The following is a 21,189-nucleotide window of genomic DNA, read 5'->3' as shown; positions in this document are numbered from 1 at the left end:
CTGAAAATGCTCAGCTGACACCTGACTCCGCTGTGTTGGCATCTGGCATCTTCCCCCATTCCTCTGGCCCCGAGAGACCGGTGTCCCGTCTTTCCTTCTATCTCCGTGTTCAACCACGGTTAGCACTTCTGAATCTCACGCCCCTTCCTCCAGGGACCTAGAGGCCCTTGGCCAAGTTCTAAAACTCGAATGCCCAGCTGCACACTAGACGTTACATTTTTCAGGAGGGAGGGTGCTGGCTTTTATCAGAGTCTCAAACTGTCCCCGTCCATCCCAGAATATAAAGAACCATGGTGTCAGGGTGTCTTCACCCGTGTATGTGGACGAAAAGGCTGTAGTATGAGCTTGCTGTCCTGCTCCCGCCCTCTGCCCGGGTGACAGGCCTGAGAGCCGGGCAGTCCTCGACAGCCCCGGTGCTGCCGGTGCCAGAGGAAAACGGGGCGGGCTATGCACCTGTGCTGGCGCGGTTCCCAGGCCCCGCTTAGCTTATCAGCCGCCCTGCCCGTATCTTGAGGCTGAGACCTTGTGAGCTGATAGCATCCTACCCTCCTGCCAGAGTCAACACTCTGCACGCCCATGGAGCTGGCCGCCACCCCTAGGAAGGGGGTGGGGGCAATGCCACCCTGTCACCAAGGCCCCTTTGGCTTCTTCTCCCTCTCTCTCCTCCTCCCCAGGACATGCAGTGGCTACGTGGGGCGCTGGTCCGAGGGCAGGATCCTGCCTCTGGCTCTCTGGCATCTGTCGTCAAGATGCACCGTGCTTCCAATCTTAGCCCCATGGACATCTCTGTCCCTGGCAGGGATCCTTGCAGGGCCCCCGAGCTCCTAGGACCACAGACATGGGCAGCAGTGCAGAGTCAGCACCTGGGGCCTGTGGTTGGCAAACGTCCCCAGATTGCAACAGGGTGGGCTCAACGGGCGGAGAAGAAAGGGCCACCAGCTGGGCGTCTGCAGGAATTGTGAGTGGCGTCAACGCCACGGAGCCCTCCGGCTCTGTGCGAGCAGAGCCTGCAGAGAACAGGCACAGTGGACAGTGGCAAGGTGTCCCCCTGCCGCCACCAGGAGAAAGCAGCACCTTGTGTCTGGGTAGACTAGCAAGACGAGCCGCAGGCCGGGAAGCGGGGATGCATTCTGGGAAGCACGTCACGGCGGTTACAAGTCACCATGGGAGCCATTTATGGCAAAATCACACCCAAGACACATAGAGGCCCCAGGAGGGCCTGGCTTCTGTCTCTGTATTTCAGAGGTGGGGGGAGAGGAGGCCACGCTGGCCACATAACCAGGTTGGAATGCGTGGCTGTCCCTGTGGCAAGGACAGTGGCATCAGTAGAGTGTGTGGGAAGTGAGTGTCTTGGGGAGAGGGTGGCGATAGTCTCCATCCAGGGCTCCTCAGTGTGCAGAGATGCCGAGAACCTTGGCCCTGGGGACCCCCGGGTGACTCATGGCCTCAGGCGCAGCAGCCTCTGTGCCCAGCACACGTGGTGTCATGTGCTCTGTGTGCCACACGGTGAAAGGGGAGAGGGCGACACTGACACAGGCTGCGCCCGAGAAGCCACACCCCAAAAGGACCTTTAAAGAAGAGCCCTCAACCCCCCACAAATCCTTGGAAGGACCGTTAGCGGGAGAAGGCCCGGGACTGACAAGGGCTGTGTGTGGCCTCTTCCTCGAGCCTGGAGGGAGGGAATGTACATTAAAAAAGAAAAATAACAAAAAACCCTTCCCAGAGGGCTGCCAATACTGTTTCTCAGAGGAAGACACAGTGTGACGAAGAACATTTTGTTCCCCAGGAGGCCCAAGGCCCGGCCAAGGCAGCAGGGCCTGGTGACTGCTCCTGGGAGGGAAACTTCTAGAGCAGAGACTCGGCCCCATGGCCCAGGGGCACCCCGTGTCCGGAGCCTGTGCATCTGGGAGGCTGCAGAGCTGAGAGGACCGAGCTGAGGTCACTCCCTGCCGTCCCTGTCACGTCGTCACCTCTTCGGTGACGTTTCCACGGTCTCAGGTCCTTGCGCACACTGGGCAGGACGGAGGCAGCCCCCCAGGTGAGGGGACGGCGGGGAGGGGGCAGCTGTTTCCTGGCTGGGTCGCATTTACGTGCACTGTGTCCGCTCTCCTGCCCTCCTGCTGGGAGCCAAGCCCACCCACCCGCAGCGCCTGCACCTGGAGGTGCTAGGCGCCGCTCTCGGGCCGCCCCGCCTGCTGGTGAGCATCGGCCGGACGCCGGCAGGGCGTGTGCGCAGGGAGGTCTGGGAAACGCTGCTCTGCTACAAGCAAAGTCAGCAAGGCGTGCACAGGTGCGGCCCGGCGAGCCCACAGCCCGGCTTTCACACTGTGACCGCGTCACTCCCACCACGTGACCCACTGCAAGTTTCTCAGCGTCTCTGAGCCTCAGTTTCCTCACCTGTAAAATGAGGACAGTCCCAGCACCCACTTGCTAGGACTGGGGGAGGCTGAACCAGGCCCAGGGATGGGGAGCGCCTGGCGCAGGTAGGTGCTGGGAGGGCAGGTTCTCGGGCGGGGCTGAGGAATGGTAGCTCTAAGGCAAGGCCAGGTGATACTGCTTTGCCATTGGCTGTGCCTGACACCTGGAATAGGATCCAGAGCGCCCTGGTGCACGAGGAGGAGACTGACGAGGGCTGCAAGGTTAAACTCTGCAGCGGAAAAAGGCCGGGAGCGAGGGGCCGGCCCCCGGAAATGCGGGGAGACCAGGTTTGTGGCTGGAAGCCACTGATGTGTCCTCAGCCACGACAGCCACGGCCGCCGGCAGAAAGGAAAGCGGAGGGACAGGGCAGGTGGCAGTTTTAGATCAGCTGTGTCAGGAGCTTGGCTGGGAAAGGACAGATACTTGAGACAGGTGAGAGTCAGAGGGATTTCTAAGACGGGAGAGAACTGAGACGGTGTTGGGGGGGGATAGCTAAGCTAGCATCTATTCAGCACCTAACACTTTCTTCTACAGGTTTGCTTTTTTTAAAGTGTTTTTGAAACTATGTAACACAACATACATACAGAAAGTGCATAAAACAAAAATGGACAGTTTAACAAATCACTGTGAAGCGAAGTCCTGCGCAGCCACCATCGAGCACCTGGCCAGCAGGGTCCGTGGAGTCCTGTTCCCCGGCAGGAGGCGGCACGTGTGTCAGTTACTTAAGTTTTACGCCCGTCCTGTGAGGCTGCTGTTCTTGCTCTACTTTTCCTATGAGGACTCGGAGAAGGAGACGGTCACCCAGCTCCCCTGGGCCCCCTGCAGGCGGTGCTGAGGGAGGGGGAGGACTGGAGAGCCAGCCCCCAGCACGTGGGCAGGCGGGGAGGGAACAGACTCAGGGATCGGGAAGTTCTCCTGAGCAGGGAGGGTGGCAGGGAGGACATGGAGCAGGTACTGTGGGGCGCAAAGGAAGCGCACCCCAAGGTGTCCCTCCTCGCCTCTCCCTGACAGTGCAGGGGTGGCCAACCGTTCAGCTGGGGCTTGGGAAAGGGCGCCCTTGACAAAGAAGAGCTTGGCAGGCAGGCCTGGGGACGTGCCCATGCTGGGCCACCCAATGGAAGAATGTCAGACGGTGGAGGGCCCAAGGGAAGAAGGGACCCCCAGAGGGGAGGCTGCAGCTGAGCTCGCTCTGTGGGCCTCAGGCCCACTGCTCTTAAGGGGAAATGCTGTTGGGGGGGGCGGGGCGGGGTGGCCTGAGGGCTCCTGCTGGGTTTCAAGTGAGATAAGACAGAAAACAAGTCCCTGGTCAATGACAAGTCAAGGTAAACCAGCCAGAAGAGTTATCATTTCAAAGGGCTCACGTGGCCATTATGCAAACCTTGAAATGGGACATTTCTACTGTTCTAGAAGCAGCTGGGAATTTCTGAGACCTGTTTACCTAGAACGAGAGCTTCTAATAAAGGACACTGTGACAGATATCACATTCGCCCTTGACCTCCAACTGTCCAGTTCCCACACCTCCTTAGGTAAACTTTATTCTTCGTTTCTTAGGCATCTTTGCAGAGTTTAAAAAATGCATATCCAAGCAAATAAAACACTAGATTTGCATTTTCCCTCCCCAAGAAGTTTCACAGTCCAGAAATTGGTCTGGTGGATTTTCTCATAAGCCACTGAACCAGTCTCTCAGTCCCAAAAAAAGGTCAGTCCTGTTAAATAGCTGACCGCTGTGTTTCAGGAGGCAGTGCTCCGGGTGGGCTTCCGTCAGACTTAGGCTTCTATGTGGTGTGAGTAATCAGGTATTTAATCAGAAAATTTCTATGGAAACAAAAAGCCCCCAAAGTTAATGGTTATAATAAACTATAAACTCAATTTTTTTTTTTTTTTTTTTTTTTTTTGAGACAGAGTCTCACTTTGTTGCCCAGGCTAGAGTGAGTGCCGTGGCGTCAGCTCACAGCAACCTCAAACTCCTGAGCTCAAGGGATCCTCCTGTCTCAGCCTCCTGAGTAGTTGGGACTACAGGCATGCACCACCATGCCCGGCTAATTTTTTCTATATATATTTTTAGCTGTCCATATAATTTCTTTCTATTTTTAGTAGAGATGGGGTCTCGCTCTTGCTCAGGCTGGTCTCGAACTCCTGAGCTCAAACGATCCGCCCACCTCGGCCTCCCAGAGTGCTAGGATTACAGGCGTGAGCCACCGCGCCCGGCCTAAACTCAATTTTTGAGTTCAGAAAGCAGCCAATTGAGAAAGGTTTCTAGATTTGGGGCTCAAAGCGTCTTTAATTGGAGTGGGGGCAGGCAGTGGCATGTTTACAGGTTTTCCTGGTTTACAGTTTGAGTCAGGTGGTGCCCAGTGAACTTTCTGAGTAGTACATGCAAGAAAAGGCGTGAAGCATGGCCTTGTATAAGCCGTTGTGATTTTGCCAAAGTCTATATCAAATCATCCATTCAGGAAAAGGGCAGTTTTAATTTCAGTAATTCCAAACCATAAGGGTGGGAGAAAAACTGGGAACATTAGTTTGGAGAGTTGTAAGATGTTGGAAGAAAGTAGAATTCAGGGTCCTGTGCAGATTGTAGATAAATAACAAAAACCTCAAAAACAGTGAGCCAGGATCTAGTAACAAGTGCCGATAGTTTTCTTCTGAGACATGATTATTTCTCTCTACGGCCACCCCCATTTTAACAAAGATAATCACAGTGAGAGTAATTTCTTTGCTAAATAAGTTCAATCTCACTAAACTTGGCCACAAAAATAGTGATTGACTACATAGGCTCTTTTAAAATTTGTTTCGCTGGAATTTTTGACAAGGAAGTTGAGTCCAGGAGGCCAAGCCAAGGACTTGCTATCAGACTTTGCCTGCGATACCTATAGATTGGGGTGAATTCCTTTCTTTTGGGGGTCCCCAATATATTCTGAGATTCCTGGGCCTGCCAGGAAATGACATTCCTTCCTCACCTGTACAGCTAGAAATCTTTTTAAGCCAGGCCAGTTTTTCCAAGGGGGGCTTTATTCATTCCATAAAGTCAAGCTTAGTTCCTTAAAACTGTCTGGTCATATCAGGAAATAGAACATTCCAGTCAAAGCCTTGGTAATATCATTAGTGTTTCCAATTGTGTCCTGTTATAAAGAGAACATATTCTTATTGAACGTATGCAAGTAACTAGAGACGAATTCTCCTGAAAAGCAAGCAGGACCATAGAATAAGAAAACTGAGACACATCTAATTGCGGGAACCTTGTCATAAGGGGATTTATAGGATAAGGAGCAGACAGCCTTTTGTGAATGTGATCTTTTTGTTTCTGACTCACAGGACGGAGGCAGGGCAGCGGGAAGACAGTTGTCCCCGTTAAAGAGAAAGCCAGGCGTTTAGCTTCAGGCTGATAGGGACCAAAGCCAGAGCTCTGGGAGTGAGTGAAGCCCAGAGGGGAAGGTGCAGAAGTCTGGGGGCTTTGACACATGGGAGCAAATGACAGAAAGAGATGACAGGTTCTTGCTTTTCAACTGTAACAGGGAAAATGTCTACATTAAGTTGGAACCGTAGCTTTTCAAAACCAGAAAGAAACCCCCCAATTAAACAACGGCTTTAAAAATTTAGCCAGGCATGGTGGCATGAGCCTGCAGTCCCAGCTGCTCGGGAGGTGGAGGCAGGAGGATCTCTTGAGCCCAGGAGTTCCAGGCTGCAGTGAGCTGTGATTGTGCCACAGGACTCTGGCCTGGGCGACAGAGCAAGACCCCGTCTCTAAAAATACTAATAAAATTATCGCACTATTTTCAGGCTAATAAGGGCCATTTTATTTTCTTTATAAAGGGCTGGGTTCCAGAGCAGAGAAAAGATGAGAGTTGCAGTCTAGATGTCATGAATGAAACCAAAGTGACCCATATATTTTCATCTCGCTTCAGAGTTGACACAACGCTCGGCCCATACTGGATATTAAAAAGTACTTGTAGCATTTAATTGAATTGTGACAGAGCGCTCCAATTGGAGATTTCAGGTGGTGGAAAACAGCAGCTGGATTTTGAATTTTTCAGCCAGCACTGCAAGCGACAGCAATGGCCAATGCCAAGAAGAGAGGCAGACGGCCTCGCCGAGCGGTTTGACAAAACGCACGCAGGGTCCCGTCTCTCCAGCAGGGGGCGCCGCAGGATCTCCTTAGCACAACGGGCTGGACGATAAAGTCTGCAAAACCCTTTGTTGACTCTGCAGGAGGAAGACGGCACAGAGCTGGTTTTCTCAGGCCTCCTCTGCGGCGGTTCTGGCAGGAACACTGAGACAGAAGCGCTACGGGAAGAGCGGATGAGGAGTCAGGAGACCACGGCCCAGTCCCAGCCCTGCCCCAGGAGCCGGTGACCTTGGCCAGTCACGTCAGCGCCTGAGCCTGCTTCTCTGTCTGTGATGGGGCAGCCCACCCCGACTGCGAAGCCCTCTGGCTGCCGTCAGCGCTGTGCCCACCTCGCCAGCTCAGGGTCAGTATAGGTCAGGCCTCCTTATTATTTCATAGGACGTAACCCTGAGCCCCACCCCATCAGTGCAACCTGTCGTCCTCCGCTCCCTTTCCCACTGAGACTCAATCATCCCCCCAGGGTCACAGCCCCTGTGACGGGCCCATTTGTGTCCTGCATTCTGGCCGGTCCGGGGTCACATGCGGTCTTCCCCTGCAGAGCCAGCATCCCGGCAGCTAGAAATGCTCCAGAGATGCTTCCGGAGCTTTGACTCCGGGAAGAGGCTGAGAGCCTGTTCCTCCAGAGGCTTCTTGGCCCCAGTGCAATTTGTCCCCCGTTGCTCCCAATCTTAGCAGAGAGTGGGGAGGCCCGTCTCTGCCAGCAGGCCTGGCTGGGCGCCCCCCCAGAAGAAAAATTGGTCCTTCCTCGCCTTTCTTCCACTCCACGGAAAAGCATCACTCATCCGTCTGTCTCGGGGAGACTCACTGTCTCGTCTGCTACAAAGAGACTAGGCTGGAATCTTTTACATAGAAACTTTTATTGCTTAAAAGAAATCAAGTTCTGCCTCCTGGGAAGCCCTGCAATATTTTCATGAAGGTTCATTGTCTTTTCTGAGAGAGAGAGAGGAGCATGGAGGCAGCTCTGCAGAGCAGGGAGGTTGGGTGGGAAGAAGGCAGCTGGGATGGGGGGGTGGCCCTGCCGTCCCTTTGTCTCCTGCAGGAAGTGGGCAGTGGGCTGAGGGTGACCTGCCAAGGCCTGGGCAGAAGGGGACGAGAGGGGCCTGAAGCCGCCGCTTGGCTGAAGGGGCAGTGGGCTCACGTGGCCATCGGTGACGGCGGGTCACTCGGCTGGTGCGGCCGAGGTGGTCAGGGCTTGGGGTCTCCCGCCGGGCTGCTGGGTCTGGGATCTGCTCCTGCCCCAGCCTCAAACTCAGAACTGTGATTTCTGGGTCCTGTTCTTAGAATTGACCAGAACACTCTAAAAAGGCAGGTGCCGTGCAGGAAGGGAGGCTATTTCCTGGTCTCAGACTGAGTGCTGAGTCCCCATCTTAAACAAGAAGCTCCTTTTTTGCTTTTTCTGCTTTTTCTTGTGCCTTCTTTCCTTGGCCTCCCGCCCCTTTCTCTTGCTCCCTTCCCCCTCTCTCCCCACCTTCTGTTTTCTACTCTAGGTGCTTCTGACGTGGGCTTCATTGCGGCCCGTCCAGGCGGCAGAGCTGGGGTGCCCGGGCGGGAGCCGCGCCTTCTACCAAGGGCAAGGTGTGGGCAGTGCCCGTTGTGGCCACACGGGGGCAGCAGGACCTCGGGCAAAGGACGTGCCTGTGCCACCTCCCTGTGCCACCTCTCGGGAGAAACTCGCTTCTGGCTCTGGTATTCCTGGGCCTGGCTGAGGCTGGGCCCCAGGGTGACATCCCGTCCAGTGTCCCTGCAGACATAGGCTGGCCCTATCCGTGTTTGATTTTCCTCCCTCTGTGAACCCGAGCGCCCCCTACAGATTTATCCATCACGGCGCGCATCGCTGTACCGGCGCAGTGCGCGCTGAGAGCGTATTCAGAGCAGGAGGAGAGACGTAAAGTAGTAATGGAGGTTGTCATCCTTCCTCCTCACCCTCCTCCGACCCCACATCGTCTTGGGAGCTGCCAGGTGTCCACACCACACGTCCGCCCTGGGCGGGGCGGGGGAGAACGGCGGGTGGTCACTGCGATCCCGCCACCGACGTCCCAGTCCCGCTCTGCCCGTGGGCACCGGGTGAGCTTGCGCGTCCCCACCCTGGGAGGCCAGGTTTGGCCACGTGACTTGCTTTGACCAAGGAAATGTGAGCAGAAATGACGTGAGTCACTTCCACGTGGGCTTGAAACGCCGGGGGTGGGGAGGGGCGGGGAAGGAGGGCAGAGAGGAAAGCAGTGGTTTCCCGTGGCCCCCCACTGGGCTGCTGTGACAAAATGCCACGGACTGCGTGGCTGAAATGACAGACATTTATTCTCTCACAGTGCTGGAGGCTGGAAGCCCAAGATCAAGGTGTCACAGGGTTAGTTTCTCCGGAGTCCTCTCTCCTTGGCTTGTAGACAGTGTCTTCTCCCTGTGTCCTCACGTGGTCTCCCTCTGTGCGTGCCTGTGTCCTAATCTCTTACTAGAACACCAGTCAGAGTGGATTAGGGCCCACCCATGTGACCTCATTTTCCCTGAATTATCTCTTTAAAGGCCCCACCTCCAAACACAGTCCCATTCTGAGATACCGGGCCTTAGGGCTTCAGCATGAATTTTGGGGAGGACACAACTCATCCCCTAGCAGGAAGTGAAGTCATTTTTCCCAGTGGTGGCCGCAGGCAGAGGTGGGGACAGAAGACCTCCTGAGAATCGCCCACCAGAAAGGCTGTCGCTGAGCTTGCCGAGGTCCTGGGCAGGTGAGCTCTGTGAATCACCAGACGCTCCCTGCCCTGCCCTCCCACTGGTCCCCACTGGTCCCCACTGGTCCCCTGCCCTGACCTCCCATTGGTCCCCACTGGTCCCCACTGGTCCCCTGCCCTGCCCTCCCACTGGTCCCCACTGGTCCCCACTGGTCCCCTGCCCTGCCCTGCCCTCCCACTGGTCCCCACTGGTCCCCACTGGTCCCCTGCCCTGCCCTCCCACTGGTCCTGGAGGCCCCTGGGTCCCTGAACCAGGCCCTTCCCTTCCTGGAAGGCTAAGATGGCTCCACTTTCCTGATCACACCCAACTGATACAGACGGGACAGGGGAAGTGGCATCCGTCCCATCTGGCCCCACAGTGAGGCCCCGAGTGCAGCAGGTGGGGGTGGGAGGTGAGCGCCCTGAGCTGGGCCCGCCTGGGCAGGGGAGTCTCCTGGAGGGGGACCAGGAGGCCTCTTGTCATCTCTAACTCAGATTTCCCATGGGACTCTGGCTGTTCGGGGCAACCCCTTCCTGAGTGCTTCGGTCCTCCTTGCATGGAGCAGGGGGTAAGAAGCCCAGCTCCTGGGGGCTCCCTGCTTAACGCACAGTTTAGCAAAACTCTGCACCCCGAAAGGCTGCCTGGAGTCTTACAGCTTCTTTCCTGGCAGGTCCCTGCAGGTGGAGACGTTCACACCAATCTACCTCCTGCAGCGAGTGGTGCGGCGCGTGGCAGGTGACTACTTTCCAGTGCCCTCAAACACTGTCACCTTCCTTTTCTTCTTTTTTTTAAATTGTCACATCATTGTACATATTTATGGGCATGCAGTGATGTTTTGATACAGTCAGTGTATAATGATCAAATCAGGGTAATTAGCATATCCACCACAAGTGTTGATCCTCAAAGAAATTACATACGTTCAAACACTTGTGAGGTTCCTCTTCCTGAATCAGTTTCCTTCGGAGACCACCTTGCTGTCTCCGCGGCCGTTTGCTTTGCGCCTGTGAACAGGGTATTTAAAAATAGCCCATCTGAGACCTCCGGTCTGGTTGCAAAAATCATACATCCATCCACCCATCCACCATCCTTTCATTCAATCGGGCGCTCGGCCCTGCGTGTGCTGTGACAGGGACAAGCTAGGAGGAAGTCAGTTTCTCTTCTTTGTGTGGATATCTTCTTTTGAAGTATTTTTTATTTCACTTTTTCTAACAGCAATATAGAAACAAATAATCATAAAAAATAAAAGTATAAACTGTCCATCGATTACGTAATAGCACTTGGTATTGCTACGGGGAGGGGGTCTTGGGCTCGGCCAGGCCCGGTGGAGCCTGCCCAGGCCCTCAGGCCTCTGTGATGGCTCCTGAGCCCACGAAGGCAGGAGATGTGACTACACGAGACAGCGCCAGTGGAGACTCCGCGTGCTACACCCGGGAAGCCTGGGCATGGCGGGGAGATGGAGGGATAATGGGTAGAACTGGCAACAGCACTGTGTACACGTGAAGGAAGGTGGCAGTGGAGGTCAGGCCAGCCCTGCAGGCCCCACAGAGCAGGGACGTCACAGGGCTGAGTCGATTCGGTCATTTGTGCTCACTGCAGGGGTGAGGGAGCTGAGGACACTGCACGGCGCTTGGGAAACTCACTGCCTTCCCCTCCACTCCCTTCCCTGCTCACCCCCTTCTCTCGCCCCTGCTCATGCCCTGATAAAATTCTTTTGGGATAAAATTGGGCAAAATAGCTGAGACTTATAACCTATCCCAACACGTGTCTCGATCGTGGCCTCCTCTTACAGAGCAAGGCGAGCGGGTGTGGCTCAGGTGCACCCAGTTCAACTGCACGGACCACGCTCAACAAAACCTCTCGGCTTTGGCTGAATCCAGGTGTTTCTGTTACTGTAATGACCTATTTCTAAAAAGAAAAACCAAACTCAGTCTGGCATTTTTTCAGACTGTGGGGTGGGCTTTCCTGCGTGGGTTCAAGGATGTTTACGGCGTGTTCTCTGCAGGGTGAGTAGGTGGGTGTGTGTGGGCCAGCCCTGGACCGCCAGTGCTTGTCCAGAAGGGGCTACAGGAGAGGAAGGGCCCTCCGGGCCCGGGCAGTGCCCGTGTAGAGCTCTGAGCAGGACAGAGCTGTGCAGTCCTCTGGGCCTCAGAGCACAGAGTAGGGTGGACGCAAAACCCTGGCTACATTGTTCCACCTTTGAATGAAGCATAAACCCTCTGGCTCTGTGAAATTACAAGGAAGAGACCAGGTTCCTCACTGTCTACGGGGAACCGTTCTCTTGCATCTGCCCACTCTCGGCCCACTAAGGAAAAGCAACCTCTCCCCTGTGTAGCTCATGGTGCGAGTGGACACGGCCCCGCTGAGGTTATGCAGGAAGACAAGACAGACACACAGAGCAGCCAGACACCATGCTTAGACCATGGGACCCCGTGGGCCCACTGTCCAGGCCCCGCCCTGCCGTTGTCCCAAACATCCTGAATTGCAAAGCGGGAGGTGTGGGGGTGCGAGTGAGGCGGGGCATAGAGGGGTAGACAGTGAGTGGGTTTGGCAAAGCATCGGGACCACCTTTGGGGTTCAAGTCACTGACACATGAGCTGCCTAGGCATCACGAACAACGGTTCCACACGTCAACATCCACAGCCACGGAGCAGCCGTGCAGCCTGGAGAAGCCACTCTCCTTCCCCAAGCTTCACTTCGCTCGTTTATCAACGAGAGGGCTCAGCTAGGTGACATCACAGGTCAAAAGGGTCTGAGGACTCCGCCGTGCAGGTGAGTGGCCCAGGCTGACTCTCTAGCCCGCCGAGGTCTCGGCCCGCGGATCCTCACACTTATAGGGAGAAGCTCTTAAATCAGATCCTAAACTCTGCACCTGACCTACCCAACTGGCTTCCCCATTTGGACAAAAACCAAACAGTTATTAACAAGTTAGCGACACAGTAGTAACAGTCTTAGTGAAAACTAGTGGTTAGGTCAGGCACAGGGTCTCAGAGGAGACTCAGGACAGGCTCTGGGCTCCCCGGATTGTCTTTCGGGGGAGGGCGATAAGGTGACGCAGGTGACACCATCAGAACCCACCAGGAGGCCTCTGTTGCACCCCCTCCAGGAGGATTTTATGGGAAACCCACCAGGGCCTTGCCTGGTTCAGTTACCAGGGGTGTCCTAGGCAGGCTCCCTGAGGCCGCGGGGGGACAGCGAAGGGGCCCTCTGGAGGGTGTGACTGGTGCATGTGGCCAGGGGAGGCGATGGGGGCACCTGTGCCGGCTTCACCCAAGCTACACTGGTGTGTGCCTGTCACACGTCCCGGCACACCCAGGGATGACGCCCACGGCCTGTGATGCCAGGTGGAAGGCCAACGGCAGCCCGGACCGAGGGCTCTCCAGGGCTCTGACTGCAGCTGTGCAGCCTGCGTCCCCAAGCACCACTTTGTCATTCCTTTTGATTTCCCCTTCCTTGTGGGTTTTCTTTCAAGGCCGCTGAGTCACCCACTTAGGGTGAATTCGAGCCTGTACTTAGAGGACAGCAGCAGCGTGGGAGACGGGCACGTCTGACGTCTGACGTGTCTAATAGCCCCAGGGCCCTTGAGGGGGAGCCTTCTGCAAGAATGACAGCTTTGGGGGCCCCCCCGTGGGAATCCCAGTTCATAGCACCAGTGATTCCAGGAAACAGGAATGTGGGCCACCAAGGGATGGATCACGCTGGGAACCAGGTTCTCCTTAACGTCTGCTTGGAGCAGCCCTTCTGCAGAGCTCTTTGGGCATGAAACGGGAGCTGGTCCAGGAGGCACTGGGACCACAGCTGGGGGCCCCGGGGAGCACCGTCCCATGGGTCCTGAGGCCCCCCCGAGCTGCCAGCCACAGGAAGCCCTGCCTCTAGGAGACCCGCAGGGGCAGCTGGGCCTGGGCTCCCACCCACCCCGCCCCTCCAGGGCCTCTCAGCACAGAGAGAACCTCCGGGAGTTGATGTTCATCTTGGTGACTCCAATGAGCTTGAGGGGCGTGGAGAGGCTGAAGGAGGAGGCCAGGGGCGAGTCACAGAAGAGGTCGGCCAGCTCATCCCGCTCCTCCAGCTCATAGGTGGCGTCGTTGAGCATCCTCCTGTGCAGGCGGCAGGTGTGCTCGATCTTCAGCTTGTTGATGTCGCCGCGCAGGCGCATGAGCTGCCTGGCCAGCTGCTGGTCCTGCAGCCGCATCTCCGTCTGGAAGGCAGGGCAGAGGCGTGAGCACAGGGACAGACCCACGAGCAGGAATCCCAAAGAACCAATGGGTCCTTCTGGAAACACCAGCCCTCTGCCAGCTCGGGGAGGTGGACAGACACAGAGGGCACGGTGACAAATGAGGGTGTGCTTGCAAAACATATCCGCAGGGTGACTTTACACCTTAAACACAAACTGGAGCCCCGATTACGAGGTAACTGGCGTGGGGGGGGAGGGGATGGGGTATAACTGCGTGATGAGTTCAATGCGCACTGTCTGGGGAATGGACACGCTTGAAGCTCTGACTCGGGGGGATGGGTGAATATATATAACCTGAACTTTAGTGCCCCCTTAATAAGCTGAAAAAAATAAAAAGAGGTAACTCTGCTGTGATCAAACCAAACACACACAGCCTCCGTAGAAACCTGAGCAATAGCTAAGAGGCTTCATTTTTTTCCCCAGAGTTTTTAAAAATGGTGGTAGATTCTGTATAATGCAAAATTGCCCATCGCCATCAGTTTTAAGGGTGCAGCTCTGTGGCAGTCAGTGCATCCCCATTGCCGTGCACCTGTCGCCACCACCCACCTCCAGAACTCAAGAGTTCATCTTCCCGAACTGTTTTCTGTGTCACCCTCCAGGCCCATGTGAGGCCACTGTGCTCTCCAAGGCCACGCCACACTCCATCTCCCCGCACCTGTCTCCTTGGGAAGAACAGACGCTTTGCGCTCCCTGTGCCGGGCCCGTGGCATTGGGCGTGAACCCAGACTCTCCGCAGGGCTCCGAGATCGGGCAGGTCTGAGCTCAAATTCCTGCTCTGCTGGTTGATCTCGGGCAAGTTTCTTAACCGCAGTTTTCTCATCTGCGAAATGGGGCTCGTAACCGTGCCCACCTGGAAAGATCGCTGTGGGTGTTAAATGGTGCGATGCGCAGAAAGGTGCGTAACACCGCTCCAGACCGTTCCGGAGCCCGGCGAGTGTGCAGGGCCCTAAAGCTGCTCGTCCTCCCCATCCTCCCTCCACGACACCCTGCCAGGAAGGCATTTATTGTCCCCATTTTACAAGGACAAAACCGAGGAGTGTTAGTTCATTGGTTTTCCTAAAGTCACACAACTAGGATGTGGTAGGATTGGATTTGACCTCTAATCTAATTACCAATTTTATGGTTTTTCCACTCCGCCCAGGCCCAGTTAATGGGCCGGTGGAATTAGAATCACCTGTGGGCACTCGTTACCCTCCAGCACCTCCCGGATTTGAGAAATCTGAATTTCCATGGAGGGCCGGGAGGGATCTGCACTTTCAGCCAATGCCTGGCTGCCACCGCCGGATACCTTGGTGCGTAGTTACTATAACTGGGGGGGTGTCCGTCAGAGGAACTGGGTTTTGATTATTAAAGAAAAAATGTGAACGAGAAATAAGGAGAAGCGTAAGAGCAATCGCACTTGCAGGTGGGGACCTGCCTGCTGGGGAAGTGAGGGGTTTGTATATTTCCCTCCGGTTAATTTCATCGTCCACTGTGCGTGGCACAGTGACCACTCAGTGTGGTCCTCAGCTCCCCGGAGCATTTCAGAGCTATGCTTTCTGCACCTCTAGGATAGCTCTTGCCACACCATGCCACCGTGTTCGTGTGTCTGTCACCTCCTCAGAGACAAGAGCCCTGCCCCATCCAACACGATCCTGCCGCACTCCATACCGAAGCCCAGGCACTCAGGGAACGTGGGTCCTGGTTGTACTGAATGGAGAGGGGACTGGGTTAGAGGACCCCCACCTGCCTGGTTCAGCCCCAGGATCGCCTGTGTGATGTTACCCTGGTGGAGCGCAGCCACCAGGCGTCTCCTCCCTTCCTTCTCCTGGACCAGCCGAGACAGTCCGGAGAGAGGCAGGGCCTCCCGACCCCAGGTCGGTGCAGCTCCTGGGAGCGGTGACTGCCTGGTCACCTCTCACGTGGAGTGGGAATGTCTGGAGACCGAGGGCGTGAGTTTTATCTTATTCTAGGAGTTTCTATGCCTTCTTTTTTATCAGTAGACTACACGGTGAAGAGTGTGTACCAACTACATTGGCAAAAAGCCTTGCACTCTTCTTTCTTTGGTCTTTTATTTTTATAATTTTTTCCCGTCTCGATTACACTTAATATATACCTATCTTAGAAATTTTGGAAACTACAGAAAAGTCGAAAGAATAATGTTACCACCCAGAAATATGGATCACTGAAATCTGGTGTATTTCCTTTGCTGGTATCTTTGTTTACAAATTCTTTAATAACCCCTAAGAGGCCAGCGTCTGCCCAGATGAATGGAACAGGAGCCGTCTGAAGGCTGCCGGTGCCGACAGGCTGAAAGCCCCAAGCTACGCTGAGAAGACTTGGCCCCGGGCAAACACATGCCTGGACGAGAAGCTCTCTTGGGAACCAAATTCCAGCCCAGCCAGTGCCTGGCTGGATGGCCCTGAGCAAGTTATTATCCTCGTCAGGAAACAGCTGCCCAGGCCCTGTGAAAGGGCTGTTATGAGGCACTGCTAGCAACTGGCTGTGACTTTTACAAGCAACCCGGTCTGAAATCGGCAGGGTTTAAACACAGGCTTTCTGACAGCTCATGGCCCTGTTGACGCGAACATCTGAAGTGTCTAGAACAAAGGGAAGAGATCTGGGTCTGCAGCCAAGCGATGTGGGTTTGTGTCATGGTTTGCCACATCCTGCACATGATCTTGGGCGAGTCACTTGACCCCTCTGTCCCTGAGGCCTAGATTCTTTCCGAGGCTCATTCTGTAAAGCAGGAGCAGCAAATACTCCCAAGCCTTTGCACAGGAGACTGTATGGGATAGAACTCTGGGAACCATAAGATGCTCCCTGGATGGGAGATGCTAACCTGGCTGTATCCCCACATTCCTCCCCTCCGTCCCCATCAGAAGGTGCTCGGTGAGTCTGACCTGTCACTTGGCCACACCACTCTGTAGACACAATGACACTGGCCTCCAAGGGCCGTGCCCAGACACACCAGAGTCATGCACTTGCCAAGCAGGCAGCACGGGCAAGAGAGGGTTAACTGGGAGAGGACTCCCAGCTTGAAACAAACCAGGGGGGCCACTGGGTCCAGGTCTACAGGCCTCCTGCCACTGGCAAGCCCTAAGCCATTAAAACTTGTCAGGCTTCTTTTCTCCATTTTCTAACAACCATAAACACCCTCCTGGGGGCTCTGTCTGCAGGGATCAAACACCTGCGTGAAACTAAAGGACAAGTATCTGTCAGCACCCGGGCTTCTCACCACAAAGGCAGCCCACTGGGAAGCCGGAATGTTTTGGTTTTGGGTCTGGCTCTGCACAGACCAAGCGGAAGACTTTTTCATCCCCTTTCTTTATCCTCTAGGTTGGCAAAGGGAACTTCTGGGTGTGACGGAGGAGAGAAGACAGAAAGGCGGGTGCCTCTCCCGAGCGCTGAGGCTCGAGGGCCAGGCCAGGGGAGTCGGCTGACCCTGACGGCAAGCCCAGCGAGAGGCGTCTGTGAAATGTTCTGGATTCCAGAAGAGAATCCCACAGCTCTGGGTCAAGGCCCTTCTAGCTCACCCGCTTCCCGAAGCATCGCCCCCACCTACCCCAGGCCAGCCGGCCACCTACTGAGGCCGCCTGGAAAGCACAAGGCTGGAGGCGGTGTCTTTCTGGGGACCAGGGTGGCCTGGAACCAGCAGAGTTGCACAATGGCCTCTTCGTCCAACCCTGAGTCGGTGTCCGGGCAACAGCGAGATTGGATCTTAGCCTGGAGGAGTCAGGTGGCCCAGAGTCCTGCCTGCCACAGCCAGATGATGACACATTCTCCAAATCCACTCCAGGGCGAAGGTCAGGCCTCCTTAGCTGGAGGAGTCGCACTGACAGGCTCTGAGGGTTTCCACCTTCCTGTATCCCCAGGGCATTAGCCTGAAGGAAAATCCAACCTGCTTGCAGGTCCCTGGGGGGCGTCAGGTACAATTGTCATTTCCTTGCAAGCTGAGCGGGAGAGCTGACCCCCGAGGGAGCTGTTAGGGTCCTTCCTTGCCTTAGAAATGGGTCAAGATCCGGCAGTCACTCTCTGCCTGGTCGCTGGTCTTGAGAAGGCTGGGACACACGACGGAGCTGCCAGACTCACTGCCTGCCTGTGACCAAGGGGCGCTGACAGCCACCTGCCTGGCTGTGCTCACAGCTCCTGGCAGAGCCGCTGGACGGTTAGGGGGCTGCCATCCCCTGAGGCCAAACCCCCATGGAGTTGGGTGCTTGGTTTCATGTAAGGAAAACATCCACACCACTGAGTTACAGATTTCCAGTCTGTTTCCTTGTCCGTGCAAGAAGAAAAGACAACATTTGCACTTGAGGCTAACAAATCAGCCTGAGGGCCTGCCCAGGGGTCGAGGAAACTTGATTCCAGGCTTAAAACACAGCAAAGATCATGCAAACCACTTTCACAGGGTTAAATAATATGCTCATTTTTGAAAATGCCTTAAATGAGTTAACAGATGACAAATTAGGAATGGCATTAAGTTTAACATTTTGACTGAGACTTAAGAATGTGTTTGTTGTCCAAATGCTGAACTCTCTGTTTTCAACCCAAAGAGTTCAGAAGTTGCCTTTGTTACTGTCTAATCCCTGCAGCAGGCGGAAGTGCACGTCGTCTGCCTGCTGGTCTGCACTGGGGCTGCTCTGGGCCTCAGAGTTGCATCTTCTGAATGAACCAAGAGGTCCTTGGAGGATTCCTTCTCTCATCCCCACTCCAAAGGGGGCCACGGGGAAAGCTAATTTATTTAGAAGTAAAAGCCTCTGCTCCCAGAAGCAATAGAGTCGCAAATGAACCCAAAACTTACAAGTGGTGTCCTTGATTAATGGGAATATTTTTTGTTCCTCCTTATGAAAACAAACCAAAGCAGTTTAGCCTCCGGAGCTCAGAGAGCAGCTGCACCTTTTTCCCATCCCCACAAGCACCCGGTGGCGACAGAGCACCCCAGAGGTGCAGCAGGAAGCATGGGTGCCCCGTCTTCCCAGAGAGCCGACAGCAGACACTCGCCAGGTACCCAAGGCAGACGCGGCAGGGTGGTGTGTGCTGAGGAGCAGCCTCAACATCAGGGATTGAACCAAAAAGCGCTTCCAATTAATCAGACATCTGAGTCCCTGACCCAAGGGTGATGCTGGCTCTGGAAGGCAGCTGGCCCCGGACTGCTGGCTCACCTGTGGCCAGGGTGGCCTGGCTCTGCTGGTGTCACCTGGGCCTCAGGTGACGGGTGGGTCTGGGGTTGCGAGCTGGGGGAGGGGTAGCTTCAGTGCCTGGCTCTTTCGAGAAGCCACCACCGCGCCAGACACCAGCCACTCTCCCCTGGGGTGTGGGAGGGGTCGGGCACTCAGCTCTGTGCCCCACCCCCTTTCTCAGACTGAGTCACCGTCACTGCACATGGTGAGAGGTGGCCCTGATGGGAACCTGTTTTGCTCATGGGCAGAAAAATGACTGAGCTGCTGTCCCAGCTCAAACACAGCATGCCCTTTGCTCACGATTGTTCTGCCCGGAACGCCCGTCCCAGCCCTGGCTCCTGGGCAGACTCCTACGCAGCCCGTGCACAAAGCTTCTCCCCAGGCAGGACCCGTCCCGGCTGGGTGGCTCCTGCACACCACTCATTAATACAGCACTTCCCACGCTGAGCCCAGCTACTTACCGTGTCCCCTGCACAGCCCTGCCCCGGCCACAGCCCCCCACGTGCCCGGCCACCAGGCCAGTGCCAGCACTTTGGCCACTCACAGGCAGGCACCAGGGTGAACGGCAGGGCGGGAGTTCCACCCCGGGAGCCGCCTTAGCAGTTCGGGGTGCCAGGCGCTGTGTCAGGGAAGGTGGGGGACACCTTAACACGAGTTCATGTTCTCGTGGCCACACTTGCTTCCCCCATTAGAACCTACGATCAGGGGCCCATCGACACCCAGATCCCCGGCCACGGCAGAGAAATGAGGTCTGCCCTGCAGCCCACAGGAAGATCACAGGTGTGCACTGTGGGAGGTGGAGAGGGGGTACACAGGGCAGGCTGGAGTGACATGGGGAGAGAGCGACAGAGACAGAGACAGAGATAGAATGGCATCTTCTCTTTTCTGGGGACTCGTAGGGGGCAGCCACTCACCAGTTCCTTCCTGAGCCAGGCTATAGCTTCATCGATGCTCTGGAAGCCTTCCAGCTTGCCAGGGGACAGGGGCCCAGCACTCGGGCTGGTGCTCCTGGCCGGGGACAGATGCTGCCTGGGCTCTTTCCGAGGGAGCAGGGCCTCCTCCCCGCCACGCTGCCACTGCTCTGAGCTGGCCCCCTGCTCCGCAGCCGCAGCCGGCCTCTGGAAGGGCCACGTCTGCTCCTCCAGCCTGGCCTGCCATTCCAGGTAGGAGGGCCTGCGGGTCTCCAGCCTCAGTTTCTCGGTGAGGGCCTTCAGGCTCCGGAGGTGGTCGTCGGGAGGTGCAGCCGCTGCTGCTGGCCCCTCTTCGCCCCCCACCTCTTCCACCTGGATCTGGGGCACAGACATTCTACGATCTGCCCGCGCAGCCAGACGTGGGAGGTGCTGGGGAGCAGCGAGGGAGCCTCGGTGGGTGGCAAGGGTGGGTCTTGCTCTGGAAGGGCCTCATCCAGGTGGGGCCACAGCTCCCAGGTGCATCGCTGGGGCGGAAGCCGGTCTCGGAGGCTGGGTGGCACGGAGCCGGGAGGGACGGTGCAGCGAGCCACAGAGAGTGCCCTCCTGGGCCGGCCGTGGGTCTTCGGGGCTATGTCTTGCCCCGGAATCCTGTGGGTGCCATGCTTCACGGAAGGCAGGAACAGGCAGGTGTCAGCAGGAAGCCAGGGGGCAGCCCTTGCCAGGAGGATCTACCAGTCCTGGAGGTGTGCGCAGACCGAGCGCCTGCCTCTCGGGGAAGCGCAGATGTGCCAGGCCCTGAGGGAAAGATGAGAACCGTGTCAGTCCCGATCCCTCCCCAGCCAGGGGGAGGCTGGCACGGCCATTCCACAGCAGAGGAAACTGAGGCTCAGAGAGGTCCAGGGACAGCAAGTAGCTGGGAGATAAGCCCAGGTCATCTGGATCTGAGGGCACAGGTCTCACCTCTGCGGCAACTGCCCAAGGGTCCCGGAGCCTGTCACGCAAACAGGTGTGTCCAGGTGCCACTGAGCCCTCGCCACCCCACCCACACAGCCCCTGGGCCTGGCCCCGGCTCTTCCAGGCCAGTCTCCCAGGCCACTCTCCCAGCTCCCGTCTCCAAGAACAGCACCTCCCCTCACCTCTTCAGAGGAGGCAGCTGCCGGGGGAAGGAGACGGCTGCCTTCACGCTGGAGGGTTAAACCGAGCGAGGCTGTGACTCACTGTTCTAGAAAGAGGTTCTCACGTTTACCTAAAGTGCCCACACAGCAGCCTCCTTGGCAAGGACCTCAGCTACGTGGTCTGATCTGGCCTCCCGTCCCCAGTGGGGAGGCGCGAGTCCGGGCTCTCGCCCATAGTGTCAGAACACGGGGTGGGGCAGTAACTTCGGGTTAGAATTAGACCCGAGCCTGCAGCCTGTGCGTCCTCGGTCCCCGGGGACCAGGCAGGTGGAGTCGGGCAGATTAGAGCAGGGGACGTTTGACTTGGACCAAGCACAGAAGCCCTGGGCTTTCAGGGTGCGTTTTAACAATCTGTGCCAGGGGAATGCAACTTTACGAGAGAATGAATTGATAGGACGACGTCCAGGATAAAGTTTCAATGTCAAAATCGAGATGCCCAGAGGCCTGGAGAGGGTGACACCCTGAGTGT

General features: G+C 56.3%; 1 protein-coding gene across 1 annotated transcript; it reads right to left on the bottom strand.

The window, feature by feature from the left end:
- Positions 1-13,175: 13,175 nt before the first annotated feature.
- On the bottom strand, positions 13,176-19,938 carry FAM167A (family with sequence similarity 167 member A). Its single transcript, XM_069485326.1, has 2 exons — positions 19,549-19,938; positions 13,176-13,439 (listed from the first exon to the last, which is right to left on the bottom strand). The coding sequence occupies exons 1-2, from the start codon at positions 19,936-19,938 to the stop codon at positions 13,176-13,178; spliced, it is 654 nt and encodes a 217-aa protein (XP_069341427.1).
- Between the last annotated feature and the right edge of the window lie 1,251 nt (positions 19,939-21,189).

Source organism: Eulemur rufifrons, chromosome 12 (assembly GCF_041146395.1).
Source record: "Eulemur rufifrons isolate Redbay chromosome 12, OSU_ERuf_1, whole genome shotgun sequence".
Classification (NCBI taxonomy): domain Eukaryota; kingdom Metazoa; phylum Chordata; class Mammalia; order Primates; family Lemuridae; genus Eulemur; species Eulemur rufifrons.
The sequence above is the reverse complement of the archived record's forward strand: the minus strand, read 5'-3'. Positions and strand labels throughout refer to the sequence as shown.

Excerpts from the sequence above, each read along its gene's own strand:
- FAM167A (XM_069485326.1), bottom strand. The coding sequence starts at position 19,938 with ATGTCTGTGCCCCAGATCCAGGTGGAAGAGGTGGGGGGCGAAGAGGGG. Across the intron at positions 13,440-19,548 it reads CCTGGCTCAGGAAGGAACTG|ACGGAGATGCGGCTGCAGGA; the intron begins GTGAGTGGCTGC and ends CCTGCCTTCCAG.